This window comes from Cyanistes caeruleus, chromosome Z, assembly GCF_971803275.1.
Source record: "Cyanistes caeruleus chromosome Z, bCyaCae1.hap1.1, whole genome shotgun sequence".
Taxonomy (NCBI): Eukaryota; Metazoa; Chordata; class Aves; order Passeriformes; family Paridae; genus Cyanistes; species Cyanistes caeruleus.
The window spans coordinates 48,952,954-48,978,806 of NC_141732.1; the positions used below are offsets into that span (position 1 = coordinate 48,952,954).

General features: G+C 36.8%; 1 protein-coding gene across 7 annotated transcripts in view; it reads left to right on the plus strand.

Annotated features, from left to right (window-relative positions):
• Window positions 1-25,853, plus strand: part of BNC2 (basonuclin zinc finger protein 2) — a 340,849-nt gene that overhangs the window by 299,152 nt on the left and 15,844 nt on the right. For all 7 annotated transcript variants that reach the window (XM_086867613.1, XM_086867609.1, XM_086867611.1 and 4 more), the window contains exon 5: window positions 6,657-8,623. In XM_086867613.1, coding sequence (XP_086723739.1) covers window positions 6,657-8,623 — 1,967 coding nt within the window. The remainder of the gene's footprint in view (window positions 1-6,656; window positions 8,624-25,853) is intronic.

A 25,853-nucleotide genomic window follows, 5' to 3' on the forward strand; every position in this document is an offset into this window, starting at 1 on the left:
TATTATCTGGTCCATAATCATCCATAACAAAGTGAGTATTTTATCAAAAGTCAAACAATATGTTTAAGAAAATCAGACACGGAATTTAAGACCAGTGCCCTTGCACCCTGATAGTTTCACTGGAGTTGCAGAGGTGAACATATGTTCATGAAGAGGTGAAAGAGTTCAGATTACTGTTTTTTTTCTGATATTGGTTAGAGACATTATCACCAATCCACATGGCTGCTTTGTAGTTGGCAAATGACAGTGTCATCCTTTTTCTGGGCAATGCTTTCAAGGGCGTTTTAAGGTTGATGAACCTGAAAAATGAAAAAGCATGCTGTGATTGGGGTATATTATGAGGAAGTTCAGTCCCCAAAAGGAGTCATGTGTTCAGGATCCAGTGTTTTCATACCACTCCATGCAGCTTAGTCCAGAACCAGCACCTCAGCAGGTTGCTTATGCAGGGAGGTGTCTGCACTCCTGGCATGCATCTTTGGGATAAGATGTGAAACAGAAGACCTGCATATTTTCGGTCAATAAAGACCCTGAAGGCCATTAAGCGAGAGTGTGGGTGGTTAACGGCGGTGTCCTGGCCAGGTTTCCGCTGCGGTTATTGCATTCCACTGCCTTATGTTTCATCTGCAGTTTTAGCAGGACATGGTGTTCCTCACTTTCACTCCAAAACCATTGAGCAGTGCTCCTGTGCGCTGTTACACAGCTGCTGTGCTCCACCATGGTGGTACACCCCCACTATATATTCACACAGATTTGGCTCCACATCATGTTTCAGGGCTAAGTTAGGTCAAAATTACTTTCCAGCATGGTCCGTGGAATTACTCCAGGTTTATGGTGCAATTATTCTTGATCTAAAGTGCAGCCAGATTTGCCCCAGTGTCTAAACTATCGGTTCCTAAAGTTTGCAAATATATATATATATCTGTGTGTGTTTGTGTGTGTGTGTGTGTGTGTGTGTGTGTGTGTGTGTGTGTGTGTGTATCATTCATGCTACTCTTCATTTGAACACACACTGCCAGTTTCATTCTCAGTGGTGCTTTGGGGAGAGACAGCAACCTTCTCTTTCCCTGTAGCATGCAGGTGTCCTTATGCCTACCCTGTGTCTTCGGGGCAAGGCAAACAAATGGTCAGAGAAAGGGGGTGCCAGAAGGGAAGACTGTCTCAGTTCTGGCAGAATGGAGGCTGCAGTGAAGTCAAAAGATAAGATTTCCATTGTTGACTGACGACTCAGTAGTGCTGCACTGTTTGTCCCTGCTGCAGCAGTATAACTCAAGGAAAGGACTGCCGACACTTACACATGCATTTTTTCATATGGTTTCTGTTGGTGAAGAGAGGCAGGTGGGAGGTGGATGAGAAGTGACAGCTGAAGGGAAAAATTTCAACCATGCCTCTTTGCAGACTTAATGTGTTAAATCTCATATTAGTTGCACATGTAAAATCACAGTGAGCAAGTATGCACATCTTTTCTTCATGTTTCCAGGAGCAAAGGTGAGTGAGATACAGCATGGTAAAAACTCCTATCAGGAAAATGAGCATCTGCATGTGTGAGTGTATATTTCTGTGGAAAACTAGACAGAGGGCTTGCCTTGGTCCTACTGAGATCAGTGGGAGTTAGCCAGAATGAGTTAGAGATGTTGCACATTGTCCCATCTTTACTAATGTGAGTTGGTGTGCTGCTGCACAGTTTTGGTAACTCTTACCCCAGGAGTAGTAGGACTACCCAGAGTGTAACAGCTTGAAATTTAATTGTGAAGCAAAGGGATGCTTATGGGAAATTCAGCCAAACCAAAACAACAAACCCTAAATCATGGAAATTATAAAGGCTTTTCTTTATTAGAAACAAATGTTGACTTTTTTTTTTTTCTGTCTACACCCTAATTAAAACCATCCTGTGCAATTATAGTATGATCAAATTAATATATTTCAGTCTGCTTTTCAACTGTTACAGCTGCATTCAAAATGTTTCTTTGAGATCAGCTAGAAAATACATAGCTCCTTAAGAAGAGCTTATAGAAGAAAAATTCATGATAAACCCTGAGCTACCCTAGTTATTTGATCAAACATGTATCTATGCAATATTCTGTAACAAGGAAACTTCACTGATATGCACCAAAAGCCACAATTTAGGTGCATATGCAAGCTTACTAAAATACGAAGCCTAGCAATGATTTTTTTTCTGTTTAACTGATTCTCAGAAGTTATCACAGTAGCACTTGAAAATAAAATCCTTGAATGTCTCCCAGAACGTAAAGATAGTTTTAGAAGCAGTCAAACTATTTTTCAACCTTTCTATTAATCTCAGCCTTGTATAGGCATCTCTCACTGTGTATCAAGTCAGGTGTATATATACATTTTTCCTATCCTAAGAAGTGAATTAGTAAATAGAATAGAACTGCAAAAAGCCAGTGTTGTATATGAACACAAATGTATTTCTCTGTGTGTTGACATATAAAATATCTGCCTGTAATGCAGTCACAGCAGTCATGGGAGCTTCTCACACAAAATGAGAATTTAAAACAACTGATTTCATAACAAAAGTTCAAGGTTTAAAGTGTATGTTTGTAGTATATGCTTGTGTAGATTGCCCTTATTTTCTAAATAGGCAGTTTTTAAATTGGGAGGTTTTAAAGCTGAATTGAAAGATTTAAAGGCTAAAGGCCTTTGGGAAATGAAGATTCATCTTCACAATCCTCCCCTGTTAAGCTCCTAAAAATTAGAGTGATCTTTGTGTCCATCCTCTGTTGTAGCCTGTCATTCAAGATAATCATCTTGATACCACCATGTGTTCTTCTTGACCCAGAAGTTTAAGACAAGATGTGCCCTAACATATCCTGGCACACACCTCTCTTCCTAACATACGGTCAGCAAAATTCAGAAGGCAAATTCAGTGTGATAAACCATGACTTTACTTTACAGATCTAATGTCATATGTGTGTACGTGGGTCTATTCATATAATAGGCTTGAGTGTGTGGTTAGAGTTAGAAAAGGTTATGGGATATGTCTTAGGTCCTTGGAGGTCAGTTTAATATAGTTTAAAGATTAAAATATTTTCTTCATCTGAAATTGTGAGAAAGAGATCCTTACAGCAAAATAAAATTTAATAAATAGATAAATAAAGCAAAATGGAACAAAACAGAATTGATTAAATTAAAAATCAAAGCAAGGCTGTTTGGATGAAGAAGGAAGAGCATCAGTGTATGCTGTACAGATTGGGTTTACCTCTCTCCTGCCTGGTTTAGAGCTGTATGCATGCAGTGGTATCTCTGTACTCACTGACTTCCTTGTACACATTGTCACTGGAGGCTTGGCTTAATCAGTTGTGAGCTGAAAAAAGTAATATAAATTGGAACCTTTTGTCATGAAGTATTTAAATGTTGATATGCTTTAATGGCTTCGGGGAGAAAATTTAGCATGAGAGATTGTAAGAAACAAGAAATCGATTACATGTAAGAAAGGACTTGAACCTCTAATCAAGTATTCCCATATACAGAAAGATCCCTAGCTAGTTATAGCTAAATTCAAGTGGGATAATGGTTAGATTTTTTGTTAATTTTAAGTTTTATCAAAAAATGACATTCCTATTCACTCTTTATCTAGTTTTGCATAATACATGCTTACAATGATTTATGGAAAGCTTTCACCGTGTAAATATTGAAGCATATGCTACACAGTATCCATAAGCAGTGAGGGTTTTATGGAATATAAGCATCTGCATATTTCTTTTTACTTTTGTTAGGCAAAAAAGGCCAGAAAACTTCTTGCTGAAAACTAACAAGATAAAGCTTGATATAACTAGTAGGATTTGACAAGGATTATTTAAGATCAGCTTTCTGGTTCCCTGCTTTTTCTGTGACAGCAAGGGTAACCCCATGACTATCACACCCTTGACTGCCAGTTTCTCTGGTCAGTGGGACTTAGCAGCTGCTGAAGCTCTGATGCTCCTCACTGTATATTCTTAAACAAAAAGAAACAAAGGGTGGTGTCTCATCAAGAGGTAACACATGTAGTTAAGTGCCAGCTTTGCTCAGTTAAGATGTGTAATAATTCCCTGAAAGCACACGGGGAGCCCCTGCATTTAGATGCTTTCCTGCCTGTTCTGTATATGCAGAAAGCTATCTGTGCTGCCATCAGGGAGGGACTGTGTGACACCGCCTTCCCCTTACATCTGGGAGCCTGTTACAGGATCTCTAGCTATTATTCTCATGAGTTATTGTCGTGCTAGCTGTGATTTACTTTTATTTACTTATATATCAGGTTTTGTGAAGCATCCATCTGTTACATAAGCTTGTGAATGATTTACAAATTAAAACAAAAACAAAATACAATGTAGCAGTAGTACATTACAAAGCAGCCTGCATCTGGCTGTAGGCAGTAATCCTAATTCAATACAGGTAAGCAGAGTAAATTAGACAATTTTATTTCCATCTTTAAACTATGGGAGTTACAGTTAGAAGGAATTATTTGTGATGGGAAATGTGTGCATATAGATGAGGTCAGATATGACAGCAAAGGCCTGGAAATCAAAATTTGATTCAAATCTGGTTTTGCAATTCCAGGTAGGAATTACCCATATGTTGGACTGCTATGGTTGGCTGGAAGTTGTTGAAGTAGATGTAAGAAACTTTAGATCTTACCCGAGGGCAGAGTAGCTAAAGTTATTTGGGTGGAAAAAAACAAATATAATATTGGAGCTTTAAAATATTAACCTGTCCATTTTTTTAAATTTTTTTTTTTATGGCTTTGTTTTTTGTCTCCAACCCCATTTAGGTTTTGATTTTTTTACTTATTTTTCTTGTTGGGAGTGATAGTTGATGTCTGTGATGATTTCTGTTAGATAGTACTGTAAAATACTGCTACATCAATAACTGTAAGGACAAAGAAATCAAAGATGCCCACTGTGCTTAGGGGTTTTCAAAGGTGAGCACATTTCCATAGTAATGCTGCAAACCAAAACCAGCATCTCCATCATGATGTTTCATTCATCACCATAAATACAGACTGAACATTCTCTACACATAGATGGTTCTGGGACCAATTGGGAAGATTTTCCAAGTTAAATGCTGTTGAGGGTTTCATTGTCTTTCAGGGCTTGATTGTAAATGTTCACATGTGGAGCACTTTTAAAGATTTTGTAGTTGTATCTAAGGTACTGAAACATACATGTCATTAATCTTCAGCATTAACTTTATACCCAGAGAGGTGAAATGAACTGAACATATTCGAACTGAAATAATAAAATCAACTCTAATTAATTAAACACATGCTTTAGTATTTGACATTGCAAAATTATATTTTTTGGTACTCTAGGAAATGTGAGGGAAGAGAATAATCAATTGTCTGAAGACTGAAAATAATTAATTAATTTTATAAATAAAAAAATTAAATCCTGGGGTAAAGGGGCTGGAGGGAAAGAAAGGTATTTTCAGATTTCATAATCAAACAAGAATTAATGGTTTTTGCAATAGTGTGTAGTCCATAGTCTTTGGGTAAGGTTCTGAACCTGAGATTCAAGATGTAAAAATATCAGTGGCAGTATGGTGGTTTATCTTTTGAGACTTTCAAACTGTTAATGCATGAGGAATCATCGGAATAATTCTGGTTTGATGGCCTTCTATATTTCTGGTTGGATGTAGTTACGGTGCTAATGGTATGTCCAGCATTTGCCCAAAAGGAAAGATGCCAATAAAATGATGTATTCATTATAGAAGTATTTTAATATGTTTTTATCAATACTTGCTGGAATGGATTGCCTGACATTACATTGCAGAATTTTTAAGTCCTACCTTCAGGCAAATCTCATGCTTACTAGCAAAAATGAAAGTGTGAAATGCTTTTTAATGTATATTTAACAACAGATAGTCTAGTGATTACTGATGTGTAGTCTCTCTGGATTTTTCCCTTGCTATCAGAAGGCAATGTTAAGAGACAACATTTTTACACATTTATGCTATCTACATCCATCAGATCCTTACTTTTTACATATTTTTAACTGTCATTTATAAAAAAGCTACAAAAAAATAATCTCTCAAGTCTAAACCATACCAAGATTGCAAGCTTACAATCAATTGCCAGTAAAAGTCCAGGAAAAAAGGGATTAAGATATAAGTGTTATGTGCTGTTTTCAAGACATTATGCCTTGCATCAAAGTTTTTCTTATGAAATGGCCTATAAACAACTTCAGTCTTATATCTGCTTGTAGTTAAGAAGCAAATCTATCAGTTACATTTATTTAGCTCTTTCTAATAGTATTACCATTTAATAGTGATTAAGGTACAATTTTTTGTATTTTACAGTGGTGTGCACAGCAATAATTCATGTTTTACTAATGTATTCCAAACAGTAGCATTGCACAGAGATCACTGTTGTTAAAAATAAAGTACTGAAAGCATTTTAGATCACAGAGTCGAGAGTTCTACATTTTGTGTACTCTGACACTGTTAAACTCAATCTGGTTTTCTAACTGTGACTCTAACAATAGCATTTGCATGGATGGAAAGTTTGTATTGTTTGGTCAACTTCCATTAACACTGTTTGCATCTTGTTTTTTGAGCTTAGTGTTTCATGTTCAGGCAGCAGAGCACCTTCTTCAATAATTATGCAGAATCAATAAGCTTTTCTCTGTGTTTTGTCTTTGTTGTTTCTTTGATATGGCCTCTAGGATGCTGCAGGCAAGGTGCTGGACCGCTGGGCCATCATGTCCAGGGAAGAAGAGATCATTACCCTTCAGCAGTTCCTGAGATTTGGAGAAACGAAATCTATCGTGGAGCTGATGGCAATTCAAGAAAAAGAAGGGCAGGCTGTGGCTGTGCCATCTTCAAAGACAGATTCAGATATAAGGACTTTTATTGAAAGCAATAATCGCACCAGGAGCCCAAGTCTCCTTGCTCACCTGGAGAATAGCAACCCTTCAAGCATTCATCATTTTGAAAACATCCCGAATAGCCTTGCATTCCTGCTTCCATTCCAATACATAAATCCAGTCTCTGCTCCACTGCTGGGGCTGCCTCCAAATGGCCTCCTGCTGGAACAGCCAGCAATGAGGCTCCGTGAACCAAGCCTTACAACCCAAAATGAATATAATGAGAGCAGTGAATCTGAAGTTTCCCCTACGCCTTTCAAGAATGAGCAAGCATCCAGCAGGAATGCTTTGACCAGTATCACAAATGTGGAGCCCAAAACTGAGCCGGCCTGTGTCTCTCCTGTTCAAACACCTACACCAGTCAATGACTTATCGAAAACTGAGCACACAAAAAGCTCATTCCGAATTCACAGAATGAGGAGAATGGGGTCAGCCTCAAGGAAAGGAAGAGTGTTTTGCAATGCATGTGGCAAAACATTCTATGACAAAGGTACTCTTAAAATCCACTACAATGCTGTGCACCTGAAAATCAAGCATCGATGCACTATTGAAGGCTGCAATATGGTCTTCAGCTCTCTTAGAAGCCGCAATCGCCACAGTGCTAACCCAAATCCTCGCCTCCACATGCCTATGCTAAGGAATAACCGTGACAAAGATCTAATTCGCGCTACATCAGGTGCTGCCACTCCTGTCATAGCAAGTACAAAATCCAACCTCACTTTAACAAGCCCTGGACGTCCACCGATGGGGTTTACCACTCCCCCTCTAGACCCGGTACTACAGAACCCTCTTCCCAGTCAGCTGGTCTTCCCAGCTTTAAAGACTGTTCAACCTGTTCCTCCTTTTTACAGAAATTTACTTACTCCTGGAGAGATGGTGAGTCCTCCAACCTCACTCCCAACCAGTCCCATAATACCAGCTGTGAGTGGCATGGAGCAGCATCCCCCTCCTCCTTCGGAGTCATCGGTACCTTCAGTGTTGATGCCCACCCCAGAGCCCAATGCAGACCTTGCCCCCAAGAAGAAGCCAAGGAAGTCAAGCATGCCAGTTAAAATTGAAAAGGAAGTTATTGACACTGCTGATGAGTTTGACGATGAAGATGAAGAGGTGAATGACAGGAGCACAATGGTGAATGACATTGGTCATGACAATCACTGCCATTCTCAGGAGGAAATGAGCCCAGGCCTGTCTGTGAAAGACTTTTCCAAAAGTGACAGAAACAGATGTATGTCCAGACCAGACATAAGAAGGGCAGACAGCATGACATCAGAAGACCAGGAGCATGAAAGAGATTATGAAAATGAGTCAGAGTCATCAGAGCCCAAATTGTGTGAAGAATCACTGGAGGGTGATGATCGCCTCCATGAACCTGGTGAAAAATCTATGATGCACAGTGACCGACCAGATGAAAACCACAATGACTCTTCCAACCAGGATGTCATTAAGGTGAAGGAAGAGTATACAGACCCTACATACGATATGTTCTATATGAGCCAATATGGACTGTACAATGGAAGCAGTGCCAGTATGGCTGCTCTTCATGAAAGTTTTGCTTCGACATTCAACTACAGCAGCCCTCAGAAGTTCTCCCCAGAAGGTGAAATGTGCTCCAGCCCAGACCCCAAGATCTGCTATGTTTGCAAGAAAAGTTTCAAGAGTTCCTACAGTGTGAAGCTTCACTACCGAAACGTTCATTTAAAAGAGATGCATGTCTGCACAGTGGCTGGCTGTAATGCTGCGTTCCCATCACGGAGAAGCAGAGACAGGTCAGTAAATATTAATTGATTTTCTGCATTATTAAATGCGTTGAATTATGGAAGAATAGGCAGTTTAGGCTATATGAAGAAATATAGAGATGCACAGTAATGACAAGTGACAATTGTGTTCCCATGACATTGAAAGAGATTTATCACCTTAAGATTTTCATTGTTCCTTGGCATTCAGAATGGTATATATTGTGCCACCCTCATAAGTGACTGGCTAGATAATAAATGTCATTATACTTTCTATATTCCTGTGAATGTGTATTATATTTCTGTTTATAAGCTGCAGCCCTCATTACATTTATTTTCTTCTCCCCGTAACATTTAAAACAAGAAAATCTTCTATTAAATGTATTGTAAATTATATAAAATACAAATATCTCCATGCATGTATATCAAACCACAGAACTAGGAAGGAGGACGAAGGTGCATGGGTGGTTGTATGAATGGATGGAGATAGGTAATAAAGGACTAGAATTATTTCCATCCTCATAGGGTCACAGAAAAGCAAATAAAAAGCAGAAGGTTGTTCTTACTATCTTTAATTTTTAAAACTAGGTGCTATGTTTTAGTGAGAAAATAGTAAAAATCATTGTTTCTTTGATAGAACCTACACACGTATCTATCCACTATGGTCATTTAGTCTATTTTTTTCTGCATGTGGGCAACTCCCTTCTCCACTGCTGGAAATTTTGCACATTCAGAGAGAAAAGGCTTCCCTACATATTTTTAAGATCAACTGGAGTATATTCTGCTGGGCCTTCATATGACATCATGCCCAAGCTATGCTGCATCAATACAAAAGCAGTTGGGTGGGCTTAAACAGAAGCAGCTGGCCATAAACTCTTTGGTTTAGGGGTTGTTTTTTTCTTTTTTGGCTTTGGGGTTTTTTTGGTTGATTTTTTTATAGACTATTCTTTTTGATTCTTGAGGAAAATGTAGTATAAATGGAATTAGTCAAGGTGATAGAATAACACAGTTATTTCATACTTATGGATAAAGACTCATTTGATGACTCATATTGTCACACAGCAAAATCTCCCTGGTTCATGGAGTAATGGTGAAATTGGGTCACCTCTTTTCTTTTACTTGTGTTTCATATTTTTTCATTAGGTTGTAAAAATTCAGCAGACACAGGAAGGAAATTGAATCTAGCTGAACATTTCATACACAGTTCCTGATTTTTTTTGGTATTTTTTTCATTGAAATTAATGTGGTTTGAAATTGAACGTTTCGCATCTTATGAAATGAAAGCAAATTAGTGTTAAGGATACTTAGGCACCAAAATTAACTGTTTTGATGAAGACTATCATCCCCAAATATCTCATGTCTTCTCTTATCATTTATGAAATCCACTAAACAGAAAAATATGAACAAACATAAGAATGTAAGTTCAAAACGCCCAAGAAGGACAATCTAGGAAATTTGTATTTCAGGATACAAATCAAGTAGATCTAATTTAACACTCCTTTTCTTGCTATGTTATGGTACGTTTTATGAGTGTTGAATTTAACAAAGGAAGTATGTGAGTCAGTGGCATAATCTATACTAACTTTAGATGTGTGCAACCCCTTTCAGTTCCTGAAATCATAATCTTTGTTAGTCAAGAATTTGGTTTGGCCAGTTTGTTTCCTTAGATTAATTATGAAAAATCAGTCACGTAGTATCCAAAACAGCTTTGAAATTATAATGTTAAACAAGAGCTGATTAGCTTTAGGATTTGGAACTGTATGCATTGTACTAATTTCAGCAGAAATATATTGAAAGATCAAGGTAGTAATAAAGTTAGCATAGTAAAGATTTGGATATTCTAAGAGTGACTGTGATGACATGCATAAAATATTTCCAAGACAAGAACCTACAAATAGAGCAAATTTTTATTTTTTTTTAATCTACATAGGATACTACTATTAATCTTACTGAAAGCAAGCATGAAATAAAAACCTTATCTAATATCTTAAAATGCAGGCTGCATATTTAAAGATAAAATTATTATTTGCATATCATTTTGTCATAGCTGTGTAATGCACAGGGCCATCTTATATCTTTCCATTAGTAATATTCAGAATATTATTCAGTTTTGTGCTGCACCTGGGAAAAAAGACTTTTTTTGCATACTATATTCTTTAATTGCAGAGATTTAAGAATTTTTCTGTAATTCAAAAAATTCAAAGGTGTGGTACAGTTTGTGTTCCCTGTTAATTTTTGTTAGTTGTTTATCAGTTTTGGTTTGCAACAGTAGTCAGGAAATGCCTTGAAAGAACCAGGAAATTCTGTCTTGGCTCAGGATAATTCTTTTAGATACCTGAGCAAGAAACATGTACAAAATTTCCCTGGGTTACCCATTTTTATTCAGAAGTGCAACATCTAGAAATATGCAGAAAGGAAAGCATATGTACAGAATGTCAAAGAAAGCAGATGAAAGATTTAAATAACATCTTCTAATACTTTGTCCATAAAAGAGAAGTTTTGTTAAAAATAAAATTAGGAAGTAAAAGTTAAATTAATATATTCTCTCCCCTTATTTTGTGGTGTTGTTTGGTTGTTTTTTTTAAATTTTGTTGGTGGGGTGATTTTTTTGTTTGCTTGCATCTTTGCTTTGTTAGTTTGTTTGGGGGTCTTTTGCAAACTGTTTAATTACCCCCAAAATTTTTCCATTCAATCTTTTACTTTTTTTTTTCTCATCTTCCTTTTGAAAATATATATATATATATATATATAGATATACGTGTGTGTGTGTGTGTGTGTGTGTGTGTGTATTTTTGTGTTGTTTTAATTTCTGTGTGTTTATTTGTTTTTGATTTTTTTGAGAGTATATACAATTGCCAGTTTTTCAGATTATGGAGATCACCAAAAAGATAACTGGAGAATTAGATTAACAGGATTGCAAAGTGAGAACTTCTTCCAGCCACTTAAGTCAATTTTACTTAAAAACTCATGAGCATTTTGCTAACAAATGCAGTATGAGAAATAAGGGTTATCTACTTGCAGCACACAGTAATAACTCCTGGATAATATTTGAAATGGATTTGCATCCCATTTTGGACTCATTACAAAAGTCTCTGTGATTTGCTTGTGTTGTGAGTCACTCACATAATCTTTGATTAACTAGAGTATCTTTGCTTTGAAAACTAAAATGATTTTTTTTTTCAGTACTTTCAGTACTATCTCCGTAATGAAATCAGAGTTCTAGCTATTCCATAGCTTACAATCTTGTGAAGTTTTTTATCTTTTTTTGTCATTTTATTAAGCCTATTACTAGCATTGTGTTAATTATATTATTAATCCTATTATAATTAGTTAGATATCTAAAAGTCACAAGTCTAGCTATGTTCTGAAATAAAATACAAGTTTAAGTGGAGATAGATAGTGTTGGCTGATCCTTTTTGTTTCCTTTAGAGGCATCTGATTTGGCTTAAGTCCTTTTCCAATGCAACTCTAGTTAATCAAAGGTTAATCAAATATTCCCTGTGTCTTGTACATACACAAAACTCCAAATTGTTGACAGTGGTGGAGCTTCTGTAAAATGGGCTTTGGAAAGGAGGGGTTGTGATACAGACTGCCTGTTACCAGAGGCAGCAGATCACATCAGGAACAAAAGCAGTGCTGTTTTGATAAAGGAGGGGTTTTATCTGTGTCAGAGCTTTGCAGAAAGCATCCTGTAGCAATTTCTGATAAGGTTGATGAAATCTAGCTTTATCATACCTACATCATTTGTGCCAGGGTCAGCACCTGCATAAATATCCTTCTGCTTGAAATGTTGGAATATCCTCTGAGATCTTTGGCTAACCAGTGTTAGTCCTTGCAAATTAGGGTCAAGATAACCAGAAGATTTCAGAGTCCCACTTCACGTGTATTTTTTTCAGTTCAGGAGAAGGGAAAAGAAAGCAAGAGTCTTTTTTCTTACTATCAACAACCTAGTAATTCTGTTATCCCTTCTAAAAGTTAAATCGTATTGTTTTCCAATACTCAAGCTTTGCTGAGCCTGGATATTTTTAAAAGCACTCATTTTCATCATTCTTCTGAGCTACAAGTAACATTACTCATTAAAACAGCCTTAATACCTAAATTCTTGATCTTTTCCTTAGAGAAGTCTTTCTGATGTTCTTTACTTAGAAGCAGTAGACTTGAGTAAACCACTTTTTCTTCCATACTTCAACAACTGAATAGCTATTGATCCATTTCTGTTCCTGTATTTACTTCAGACGTCCTTTCTTCTGAAGACATGATGTTCAGGCATCTTGTTGCAAAAAAGACAATGGAGAGTAAATAGGAAAAGATATATTAAAAAATTAAAAATTTTGTCAGAAACAATATCATAAGCCTCCTTTTGAATTGAAAGACATCTTTTCATGTTTAGATGGAAATGAGATGGGAAGAAGATATATTCCCTTGAGAACTGACCACTTAAATGGGAGGATTTGTCCTTGTGAACTGAATTCTCTCTGGAGTCAGAGATGTTTCCTGCAAGTGGGAAGAAAGGGCCAGTGGCCACAGTGGTTAGATTCCCCTGGGATCTCTTTCCCAGCCTCATCTGTGAGCTTTGTCCCAGCACATACTGAGTTTGCCTTACAAAGAGATAGGTGTGGTTAATCCTTGAAGTCAGCACTGAGGTACAGCTGCTCAGAGAATTATTGAGAACTGTGGATGAGACATGTGGATAGGAAGAAGGAAGAATTATTTCTTGACTGAAGGGGACAGGAATGCCAAAGTTTCATCTAAGTCTGTGTTGAAGAGCACATCCAGAAGTAAAGGTCGGAAAGGTTCAGTTTAGAGCAGTTGACTTTTTTTTGATCTCTCACCTATAAGAGCCAAGAATTTTGTGGTCAAAGCCAGTGATGAAACAGGTGGCAGGTGAACCTTTTGCCTTCATTAGGTCTTGTTGAAAAAAAGTACTTTTTTTTTTTTGAGGAGGAGGAAGAGGAGGAGGAGGAGGAGGAGGAATAGAGCCATTTTCTCACTTCTTAGTGTATGCTAAATCCCCATTTCACCTCAGTAATGACATTATTAAAATCAGTGGGTTTTAAGCTAGGGCACAACATTAACAAGAAGTTACTACGTTTTCCTTTCTCTCAAAGTACAGAACATAAATTAATTCTCACTGTACCTGTTCAGAGGAACAAACCAAAAACTTGTCATTTTGTCTGTCTGCTACTACTAAGTAGGACTATTCATTGCTCAGGTTTATTGTTTGGGTTTAAGTTTTCTCAAAAACTGAGCATGCATGTGTGTGCATCTGTGTGTGGACATGTGTGTGTGTTCCACAAGATGGGAAAGGTAATTGAGCCCCATGAATAAATTTTAAAACAAATAATATCTGCTCAGGGTGACTTATAAATAAATATAAGGCAACTATTGGTGCCAAGTGTGATCACGCCATTTGATTGCAAGTTAAATCAGTCCAGATTCAAAAATGTAAACCCCTTGATTTGTGTGGAGCAAGACATCTGTAGGTGGTTTATTAAAACCTGCTGATGTTTCCAGAATGAAATTTGTACACATATGGGCCTCTGGGTAGCTGTATTGAAGAAGCAGAGACATACTTTTTGTCTGGTTACCTGACTTCCAGCCCTGTACAGGTATGCTTGAATAAATTAACATCAGTTACCTATGATGAGCCACTGCATACATTATTAAGGGAGGTGAAGATGTGAGAAAGCTGATTCCTGCCTCCTGTTATCACTTCCATGAGTCAACAGTACCCATTTTTCAAACATCCTACTAGGCTTGGAATCTTCTATTGATAACTTTTTTGAAAATTATTTTCCATAAATGCACCGAATTCTAGCTCCAGGAAATAAAATACTTTGCATCAGTCCATGATAATTATTACTGTCATTCCCAAAATATAATTAGCTGTCATATACAACTCGAATTTCCTCCAATAAGAACAAGAAAATCCAGTTTTAAGACATTAGGTGTTAGATGGACCATTTGTTAAGAGACAAAAATTATATCTGATACATTTTTTAAAATATAAACACATTTTACACCTGTACTATTATTTCTGGACGTGATAGAGTTCACAAAAAGTCTAGCTGCATATCCAATACAATTGAATGAACCATTAGGTTTTCTCTTGCAGAGACACTAAGATGTGTGTCATTGCTAATGTTCACATAACTCTTCCTTACCCAAGAGAAGCTGTATCATAAAGAAACATTTTGTGCCACCCCTAACACAGATCTACTGATCTAACCTCTTCCATGAGTAGTCATGTTGAACACAGACTGTCTGTCATATTGCATAGTCACCAATGTGAACAGGAGAAGCAGAATTAAAACTAGAATGCATAGAAAAAATGTCTTCATAAGATTTTTATACAGTATTTAAAGGAAAATAAATAAATCAAAGCACAAGGCTACATGTGTGAGCAAATATTGAAAAACCAGTTCTGATGTGGAGAGAGGTTTTTTTCCAACTACATAGTCATTTATTTGGGGTTTGAATTGGAGGTGGTAGTTGTTTTTTAAAACGACTTGCTGCCTACACTTTCTTGTTCTGCTTTGGTATACAAAATTATATCAGAGAGGGAGAGTACAGTTTTTTGTGCAGCTTAAGAAGCCTCATTTCTATGTGAACTTGCAAATAAGCCAAGGTATTTTCAGTGACCTGAAAAGCTTATTTAAACAAACTGCTGCACCAAGGTTAACATAGGGGGGAAACATAAGTAAAACATTGAAAAGACTAGCCAAAAGCAAAACATGTATTGAGCAATATTTTCACCTGGTATGTGTTGTGACAAATAGTGTAAGTGTTAATAATAATGTGTTTTGTCCAAGTTTCCTGCATAAGTTTTGTGTGTTTTCTGTTTGGTGAATGAGGTTATTTGGGAAGACAGGGAACATGAAGGTCTATCATACCTATCAACCTAGGTTGCCCCTAGGTTCCTAGAAAATGCTGGAAGAACCACAAATCTTCCAGAGAGTGGGAGACAATTATTTTCCATTCATCTGAGTAAGTGTAAAGCTGTTCCATGTTTATGAAGGTGTCCCATCTTCCGTAGAGTATTTTGGAAGTGGGTTAAATAAAACAACAGCCCACGTTAGTTCCCACAGGGAAAGCCTCTAGCTGTTCTTTTAAACTTAAGAGCAGAAGGCTGTAAGATTTCTGCTACAGTGAAGGAAGCTGTACTTTACAGATAACGCAAGGACACTACTTCCAAAAGTCTGGGTGGAACAAGACACTGCAACTTGAGAGATGTGGTCCTCTCAGGTCCAGAAGTCTGGGGAGAAATAATGAAGGGTGAGGGAAACACATTTGTGGCAGGAATCAGGAAGAGCTGTGTGTTTTCTGCCCTTTGGATTTACAGGTTTCAGTGAAGGACAGAGACACTCAGGCAGGTAATACTGTGGTACGTACATTCATGGTCCATCCATTTGTCAGCTGTGCATGTCTGTTTGAAAAGAGAAATTTTCAATTCAAGAAGCAGGCTTTTCATCAGATCTTGTAGCCTGACTAAAGATTATTAACAGATGAGAACATTTTCTTTTCCCCATAATGATGATGCTGCTCTTTCCTCTAGATTTGAGCTGTTTCATTCATTGGAACATGAACTGAGTGACTGTGTTGGGACATATACGAATTAATGTGAGTAAGAAAATTGGTGAGGCAAATCCTACAAATGAAAGCAAACAAGCAAACAAACCCTAAAACAAACAAATACACAAAAGCACCAAAAAATACCCAAAAACTGAAAGAGGAAAAATTTACCGGGTGTAGATGACTCCAAATAGCTACAACATTTTTTTGAATGACAGTCTGCCAGTCCTATCAGTATATCTAGATAGAAGCTGACATTTCAAAATACATTTTGAAGTAGAACTATGTAGCAGGTGATCAGTATTGTAAAACAAAGATCATTTGGATTTCTATTCCATTGCTTTTTGACAAAATGCATCTTAGCTACTGAGGCAGGAAAGTTTTCCACTGAAATACATCTTAGTAAAAGATGCTACGCAAAAATAGTTGCAAATTATAGGCTCTGGGGAAAAGAATCCCAAAATCCAACTTCTCTAAATCTGGGACATTTTTTTATGATTATACAAGCAGCTAGTCATTAACAAGTATGACAGCAAGTAAAAGCAAATTTGTGAAGTGGAACCTGTAGTTTAAGAAATGTACTGTTCAGTTAGAAAATATTAGTAGTAAAGCTATAAATACTGCTCACTACTTATCTCAGGGTGATCCTGAAAGAAGACACACAGAGTTATGAATGATATTTAAGTACTCCACAGTGTCAAGGAAGACACCACTGTGCAGGCACTGCAAGTGCACTGCAAGACACTGTGCTCAGCTTTTAAGCACCCCTTAACTCTGTCCAGGAACAATAGAAGTTTGCTGTCCTTTGTCTCTTCAGGCAAGCAGTGCCACACTTCATGTACCAATATTTATGATGCTATGCTCTAGTACTTCAGTAGAAACCACTCATTCACGTCCAGCACGTACACATAAAGCGTCCTCTAATGGTACCTCTAGAGGTGCCTCAGATGGTCTTTTGGGGCCTGAGGTAACGCAGGAATATCTCAGGTGAGATACCACTTATGGCTCATCACAAGTTGATCTTTTAATGGCAAACACTGGAAATTTCCTGACAACAGTTTTAAGCCCAGTACTTCTAAAAAAAGAAACCTAAGGCTTTTTGTAGTGCTTCCTGCTTTCCAGCAACATCTTTTAAATGAGCAGTTTGCCATGTGCTAAGAAAACTTTTTTTAATTATTATTTTTTTTTAATTAAGGGTCTATTTCACATTTAAGCTTGCCCTAAATAGCATTGCTTTAAAACATCTGTGTAAGAAATAATTTAACATGTTTGCCATGAGGCAGCTTCAAGCTTCATATAAATGGACCTGGAAGAGAAATGAAAGAGTTTTAGATTTGCCAGAAATGCATGCTCCCATAAAAGAGAAAGAATTGCAGGATTTTGTTGGCATTGTGGATAAATGTAAAATGGTAAAATGTAAAATGTTTTGTGTGGGGAAAGCAGGGTGAGAGAAGGAAAGTATAAGATTGTAATAAGAAGATAATTTTTTGCTGTCATTTTGGTTTTCCTTTTTTTTTTTTTTCTTTCATAAAGAGCGGTAAGAAAGCCACAAGCTGTATATCTGTGTCAAACCATGAGTCTGAAACACAAGATGTAAACTATAGGGTTTATAAGTTGTTATTTCCAGTGTTACTGATTTTGATTTTAGTGCTTTACAAACTGTATTGCTTATTTTATTAACTAGGGAAAAGTATTTTGCCCTTCCAGCTCAATACATTTTTTTTCTTTCTTTCTTTCCCTCTTCCTTTCTCTCTCTCCTTTCCTTTGTTATGCCAGAATAAAGAAAGCAATTACAGTTCAGACACTTACAAGTGAAAATACAAATGGGACATAGTTAATTTTGCTGCCTGTAAACCTTAGGTTGTACTTTTGTGTTTTACACACAATATGCAGAAATAAAAATAGACCAAACATGAATATGTGTGTCTGTGGTTGAGAGTACTGAGAGAAAGACATACATTATGTTATTAGATAAAGATGTAAAAATATAATGGATAGAAAGAGAACTCAGATTCCCTCTCAGAAGGTAAATGAGCTCTTGTTTCAAGAAGAAGATGCACACAGATTATGTATTATGCAAGACTGAGAACCAAGATTTCATGAGGATGGGCCCAGGCAGGAAGGATAACAGATCCTGCACTGGGTGTCTCTCAGGTCTGATAGCCAGATAGGGGAACAGCACTAATTCTGCAGCCTTTTTAGTCTGTTCTGTCACAGAAGGGGCACTGCTGGGTCAGTCAGCTCACTAGTAATTGTGTTTTACAGACTTCTAAAGCAATTGGCTCAGTCAGTCCCAATTCAATAAAAGTGTAGAGCGAGAGTGAGAGCACTTTTGTTCTATTTTTTACTTGAAATTATTTCATTCAGCAGTCTGTCTTTTTTATTACCAGGATTTGACATTAGCACTCCAAGCTATATTAGCATCCATTTCAGCAGTTCAGTAATGGTATTAAAAAAACACTTAACTTCAACGGTGAATGGTTGTATGACAGTACCATAAAAATCCACATTAAAAAAAAAACTTATGTATTTGTCCCTGCAAATTATTTTTCAGTCGTTTAACCACTTCAAAACTACACTCTCTTGACTGTTGTTTGCAAGAGCTTTAGCAGCAAGGAAGGCTTGTAAAGGAGCTGAAACTGCAGCAACAATGGCATAAAGAGAAAAATGAAGACATTTGAAGAAGAAGAAAAATGTGATAGGAACATGCAAGCACACATACACATATAATAAAGACCTTTCATTTTGAGTGGGTGCCTGTCATTCATCAACTAAAGCAAGATTTTTAAACTCAAATCACTCGAGGTAAAATCTTTGGCATCTTCCAGATTTCTGGGATTTAATTTTGAACCCAGCACTCTCCAAGCTTGGGACGGCAGCCTAACTATCTTGGCACTGCAGCGCATTCATAAATGACTGCATTAGGTTCTAAATTTTGATTAAACATTCTGTAATTAATCAATGGTAGACATGAAGCAGTTGGCAAGGTCCAGAGCTGCAAAATGTTTAAGACATAAAACATTACAAAGTAATTAGAATGTGCTCCTTCAAGAGAAGGATTGCCTTCAATAAAGAGGTAAATGATAGCATCATGTTTATTGTGGACGTAGGCAGCCAGTGCAATATGATAAACTGCAGGAGATACACGTATCAGTAATCATCCACATTATTAGTGTCATTAATCATAATTCTAAAAATATGACAGCAGCAGCCAACTTTTTGACCAATTTTGCCTCTGCCTGTTGGCCGTTATAACTTCACTAATAGACTGCAGAGCTCCTGTGCGTGGCAGTTTGCATTGAGAATGGAAGGTTAATTATATTTGAGCTGCTGATTCCTTCTCTCCTCGGAAAAGACTGAGCACTTTGACAATCCCAGGAGCTCACTGCTGTTAAACCAGTAAAAGTACTTTATTGAAATTTTCTTTGTTGGTCAGGAATGAGTAGATGTTTCAAATGAGATATAAGCGCCAGACTGGGACGGCCGCTAATGTTTCTTCCAAAATAATCCTTGGACAGCAAGCTGAACTTAGATATCTTTGCACATTCTCTTGTGGATGAATAAAAAGTTGAGAATTTAATAAATGCTGACAATAGCATGTATGGAAGAGTCTCAGAGGATTGAAATTACTGAGAAGTCGGGGCATCAATGAAAGGAGGTTGTAGGATAATCAGCTATCAGTTGACCTGATAGGGGTGCTTATTTAGTAATGTAAAATTACTAATAAAGGAACCCTGTTGAAATGCCGCATCATATTTGGTTTTATAGTTCCTCTGGTGTTGTACAAATAAAACCGGCATTTTTAGACAAACAAACATTAGGAATGAGAATTACTATTGCATTTTGATCAAAATAAATGGTTTACAGATTTGCTGTGGAACCTGAAATCGTACAAAACTATCCCTGATCTCAGGTTTCATTATTATTTTGAACTTGAGATTCAGTCAGTAAAGTGTCTGTAAATCTCCTAAGCAAACCATGAGATAATATGTTGGATATACATCTGAGAGAAAAGATTTGATTTGAAATCAGAACTGGGGAAAACTAGGAATTCTGCCTGAATTTTTTCTTTATTTCTAGATTTACTGAAACTTGGAGTTCAGTAAAATACACGAGTGGCATGCTGAACTGGAGGGTCTGTTTGCATAAAAACTTGCAAAATTATCACATTTGGCTCTACCGGTAGAATTAAATGAGGGATGAAAACTTCTGATCATAAAACTTGGATTATATAATATTTAGATAATTTAGGTTTGAAAATGAATGTTAATGTATATGTATTCCTCATCCCTTCAGTGTTTCTTAAGGGAAAATACACCTTGTCAAGGACCACCAAATACTTCAACACAGTGGATTTGAGGACTTAATGCATGACTGCAGTGCATGGCACCAGCTAAACTTCTCTGTAGAGCTTGTGTAAATTGTGGCAACAGCTTTGGTGTTACAGACAGTGATGCTAAACACCTGTTATGCCCATCACAGGACTTTCTCATATGTATAATGACTTCTTGCACATGTAACATTGTGACACTGCGTTAGTTCACTTAGAAAATATTCTGTCAGATAAATCCTCTTATTCTAAACTTTCTCAACCAGTCCGGATATTAGACGAGAATGCTGGCTATTTTGTACTGAGTCTGTTTTGCTTCCAGGCAGCTAGTAAAGTGAGAGGTTGAAGTGTTGCAACACAGTTTTGATCATTTCTGAGTAACTTTGGCAACTATGCCAGTTGTTGTGCTTTTTGTTTGCAATATCTTTTGATCTTTAATGGACAACAATAGTAATATATTAAGAGTGCGACATAACCTCAATGCTTCTGAGCACGCACAACTGTTGTGAAAGCGTAATTCTGTTAGCACCATAAGGACCATATCACTAAACACCTCAACAGGTATGTACTGAATTACTGGACCTTTCAAGAATCCCAAGTTTGTCAGATTTTTTTTTTTTTTAAATTATTTGGTAGCAAATATTGCCATCAAATATCAAATTCATATTTAACCTGAGTATTTGCCTGCACAGTCAACTATCCTGCCTTCCTAAATGCATTAACATTTTTTATGCATTCCATGGTGATGATAAATTGTTTTCTGACTCTAACTGTGGATTAAGTATGCAAAAGACATGTTTGCCACTGCCAACAAACCAATAATTCTCACTAACATCTTCAGAGTTACAACATTTATAAAGTTGCAAAGTGGAGTAAACAAACCATCTGTTTGGCTTTACCATACATGTCATGCTCTCTTATTAGCATATTACGATTCATTTAGTAAACAAATTTGGTGATTTTGTTCATGTCAAAGTTAGAAGGAGCTTGAAGATGATTAACATTCCTGGGACAGGCACATTAATACATTGCTTCCTCTGCAAAGTTAAATGGCTTCTCAGGAGAATCACCCCTTGTTGACAAGATGAGACTGTCAATTTTGTTTGCCTGCCACATTAGGGGCCGTAAGGGGATGGGAAGCTCTGAGAAAGAGGAGCAGTGTAGGCAGCATAATTCACTGTGAATTGAAAAAAGAAGTCTAATTCTGATAAATGGTCGACCCCAATACATCCTACCTGTTATTACAACAGACGTGCCGTATCTGTGCAGTAAATTAGTTAAACCCCTTAAGAGTTTGATAGGAGCTTATCTTCAAGTGAATAATTTGAGTGTAGAGGGAGCTGTCTTCGTGACCAGTGTGAGTGATTTGTTTCATATTGAAAGGGATTGAAATGACTGGGCTCCACATCTTTAATTTGCAAGAACTTGCTTGTCCTTTATTTCCTGTATTTAATAAGCACTGGGGTTTTTTACTTTTTTTTTAATAGGTGCTGAACTGTATTTTACCTTTTGGATTTTCTTCCTATGAAAGGTTAATATTTTTCAGATTCTATGCAATTTCAGGCCTCAAGAATAGATGCTATTACTCTGTTCATGTAGAAATGCCATGGTTTTATCAGGTAATATAGTATTTTTGCCTTGACTCCTTCTAAAGTCTAGCCCCTACACCTACTTTTCCCCTTACACTCAGAAGCAGATTAAATATGATCAAATACACGGAAGCACCAGTGTACAGATTTAAATTTTGTCCCTGTTCAGATAAATGTGAATTTTATAATTTAGGTCAGATCAGGATTTCAAACTGTTACTATCTTTGCTTAGATTTATGGATTTATTTTTTTTTTCCTTCCTAATTAAAACCCAAAACAAAGCAATACAAACCCTGTATCAAAGACTGCTGATAGAGTGGCAAAATTAGAACAGTAAGTGAGATGATAATTTCTTTAACAGTTTTCATTACTAATTAAATTCAAGGAACTGTTTTATTGTTGATTCTTATAAGCAAATGGGAGAAATGATTGCTGCTTCTTTCTTGAAGAAGTATCAGAATTGAGGCCATATCTTTCTCATAAATATGTACACTGTTATATTTAGCCAGTCTTACTTTCTGGCTCTTTGATTTTAGCTGCATGAAACTCAGCACTTTCCATCTGCAGAGATTCTGAGAAAGCAAAAAATTCAGGGTTTACTTTCTGTGGTGTTCACCTATTCTGGGCTTTTCTATGATTTTCAGGCTTAAACAAGCAGGAAAGGGACATGAAATTGAGATAAGTACATATTGCTAATTTGTGTTAGCAACTAAAATCATGTGAAAATTTAAAACAAAACCATAATTCTTAATTCTCTTCACCTTTGAGGTGAACAGAAACAAAGAAAACTTTCCTTTAACATTTCATTATAGGTAAAAATGTGGGCTGAATACTGAGCTGAAAATATCTGTAGAAAAAGTCTCACAGGAGGAATAATGAAAAGTTCATTGTTTATGGTATTTTAAAACAGATTGATAGAGCTTAGTTGTAAGCTAAGTATAGCAGGAGGATAGCTTTTATGGGACCTGTACAACTGGAGCTGTTACTTCCATATCCAGCTTTAATAAGAGGTTCATCAATTTTTACATAAACCACTAGCCAATTGTGTTCTGATCTTTGATTTTCTAACAAAACCTTCTCAAACTGCTGAAGATTGTTTTATTCCAGGTTCTGTAACCCAATAGTTGCTTCTTCTCTTAGTAGTGTCTTCTTTAAAAAAATATCTCTCATTGGGAAAAAACACAATTTGACAGAAAATAATTTTATGTTGTCTTTACTTGCATTTAGTATCAAAATATAATTTTATAGTGTTATTTAATGCTGGGATCACTTATTGATCTTAAAACAAAGCTGACCAAAGACTGATGGCCTCCTGCTGTCACATTCTGTTTTTGATTTCTTTGCAGTGTTAGAATGGTAGGGCTAGGTGTTACTAATTTATTAAATCACATGTTTGACAGAAAAGGCACTTTCAGAATATCTGAAGTGTAAGAAACTGGGATGGTGGCTTTCTTAGAAACATAGGGAGAAAATGGTTGTGGCTGGGTACAAGTGGAAATGTTGAAACAATATGGTTTATTTTGATGGTTGACTGAGATCAGTAACAGGGAGCTTTGTCACTTATCGTCAGACAAGGAGAAGTAGTAGCCAGACATTTAACAAGGATATCAATTGGCTTGGTTTTCTGTCTCACTGCATCAAGCAGTGGAAAGTGGGTTTCCACAGTCCCTAACTGATTGCCCCAACAACTGTGCTTTTCTTTCATTCTTACTCTTTTTCTCTCTCATCCCATAGATAGTATTTAAGTATAATTATACTTTTCTCTTGGCAAAATAATTAATAAAATAATGCTATATGCTTAATTTTCAATAGTCTGTCCTGTCCTGAATGGTGAACACATTCAGCCTAATTTTTCATGCAGTTGGTTTTGTGTCCTCTGCTAATGCTTGAATCTAAATAGACAGAGCTCTTTATAATCTGAATTCTCCAGATGATTCATCCAGAATTCATCCAAAGATGGGGTTTGCTACAGTGCAGATAGGACCGCAGTTATGGGTGCCTCCAAATTTGGCCCTTCGTCCATAGGATTCATGCCAATTTCTATACCAGGACAAATTCTGCTCTGATAAATTCATTCTTACTCACTTCAAAATGAAATAAAAAGACTGACTAAATAAAAATAAACTAAACTAAAGCGGCCATTAAATTTTCTCTTTCCAACAAATGGACAGTAAATTAACAGAATCAGATTCCTTGACAAGTGTAAAAAGAAACTGCTAAAGAGATCCCAGTCAGGATTTATGATGTGTGTAAATAGAATGTATGTTTAATTGACCATATTTCCTAGGTTTATAATCCCTTCCTTCTGTTGGTGCGTAGTGCATCTGTCACTAAGAAACTTGGTAGTAGTAGGTGGGGTGAAACCAACAATGAATTCTAGTTAAGAATACTTTCATGAACTTCACAAGAGAAGGAAAGTACTACCACCAGTGGGATCATGCCCAGAGTCAGGGAGCTTCTGTAACTGCTGTAGGAGTGCTAAAACTCCTGTGGGAAAAGGCAGTGGTGAACTCAGAGGCTGACATTTCACCACAACCACTGATTTTATGTGTATCATCATTATCATCATCATCCTCATGGCAACACTTCTCCATTCTTAAAGCCAAATTCACTCTAGTGAGGGCTTTGCACATACTTTTTCCTTCCATGTATGTAATTAATTAATAGTAACTTGAAAAGAGTGGTATTTATCAAAAAAACAGGTATTCTGAGTTCTAGAACTTGCTCAACAAGTTGAGCTTGCCACAACAAGCTGCATTTCAGACCATCTTGGAAAAATACTCTCCTCATTTTTAAAGTTATCTGACATGTAGTACAGACCTAAACAGGTGTTTGGACATTCTTTGCCCCAGATAGTATTTTCAGAACAAACCCTCTTCACCATCCCTTGTTGCCCAGGAATGTCTAGGTATAGTGACTGAAGTAAAGTAAGAAATGCCTTTAGTTAAACGCATTTGATGGCGTATTTCTGCCTGAAAGACTTCAATCATCAGTTGTCTTTACGTAACATTTCCACTGTGAGGATCAAATGCCATTCTGGTAGTTGATGTACAAATAAGCAATCTAGGAAGACCAGAGGCATTCAAAGGATTTAATTAGGTCAAATATTTTGTTTCATACACACATATATATTTCTGCCAAACATTTATGTTCTTTAAGTTCTTTTCCCTGCAGATACAGCAGTAATTGCAGTGGTGCAAAGGACACCAGAGATGGCCTTAAATTAGCTAGCTGAGGTATGAGAAGTAATGAAGCCATGGCAGGCTGAAGCTCAGCAGGTTTTGGCATATTTTGCTTCAGGATTTTCTGTGTGTTTCATGGCAGTGTTCATGCACTGGCACAAATGACTCTGCCCAAAGTATGCCTCAGCTTACCCAGGGACCACTGTTTACACATACCTGGGAGCAGTATCTGGAGGAGGAAGAGGTAAGCAGCTTTGTAAATCAAATCAGGGAACAGAATAGCTGAAGCAAGAAACTTCAGGTGTCATGGGGAGGAGCAATGAACAATATGACAGGTGGTTAGCATTGGCTGAGGGCTTGTAGGGGACTTCCTAGGGTTGGGAGTGACAAAGCAGAGGAGAAAGAGTTGGATTAGGATGGAAAATCTCTGTTTGGTAGGGAGAAGGGGGGTTTAATAAGATTTCAAAACTTCAGTATCTAAATAAATGAATATTTTTTCACAAGTCATACCTCCTTCTCCACCAGAATGTTTTCACATATATTTAGGGAGAATATTAAACACAACTGAAATAGATTAAGAAATGAATGTA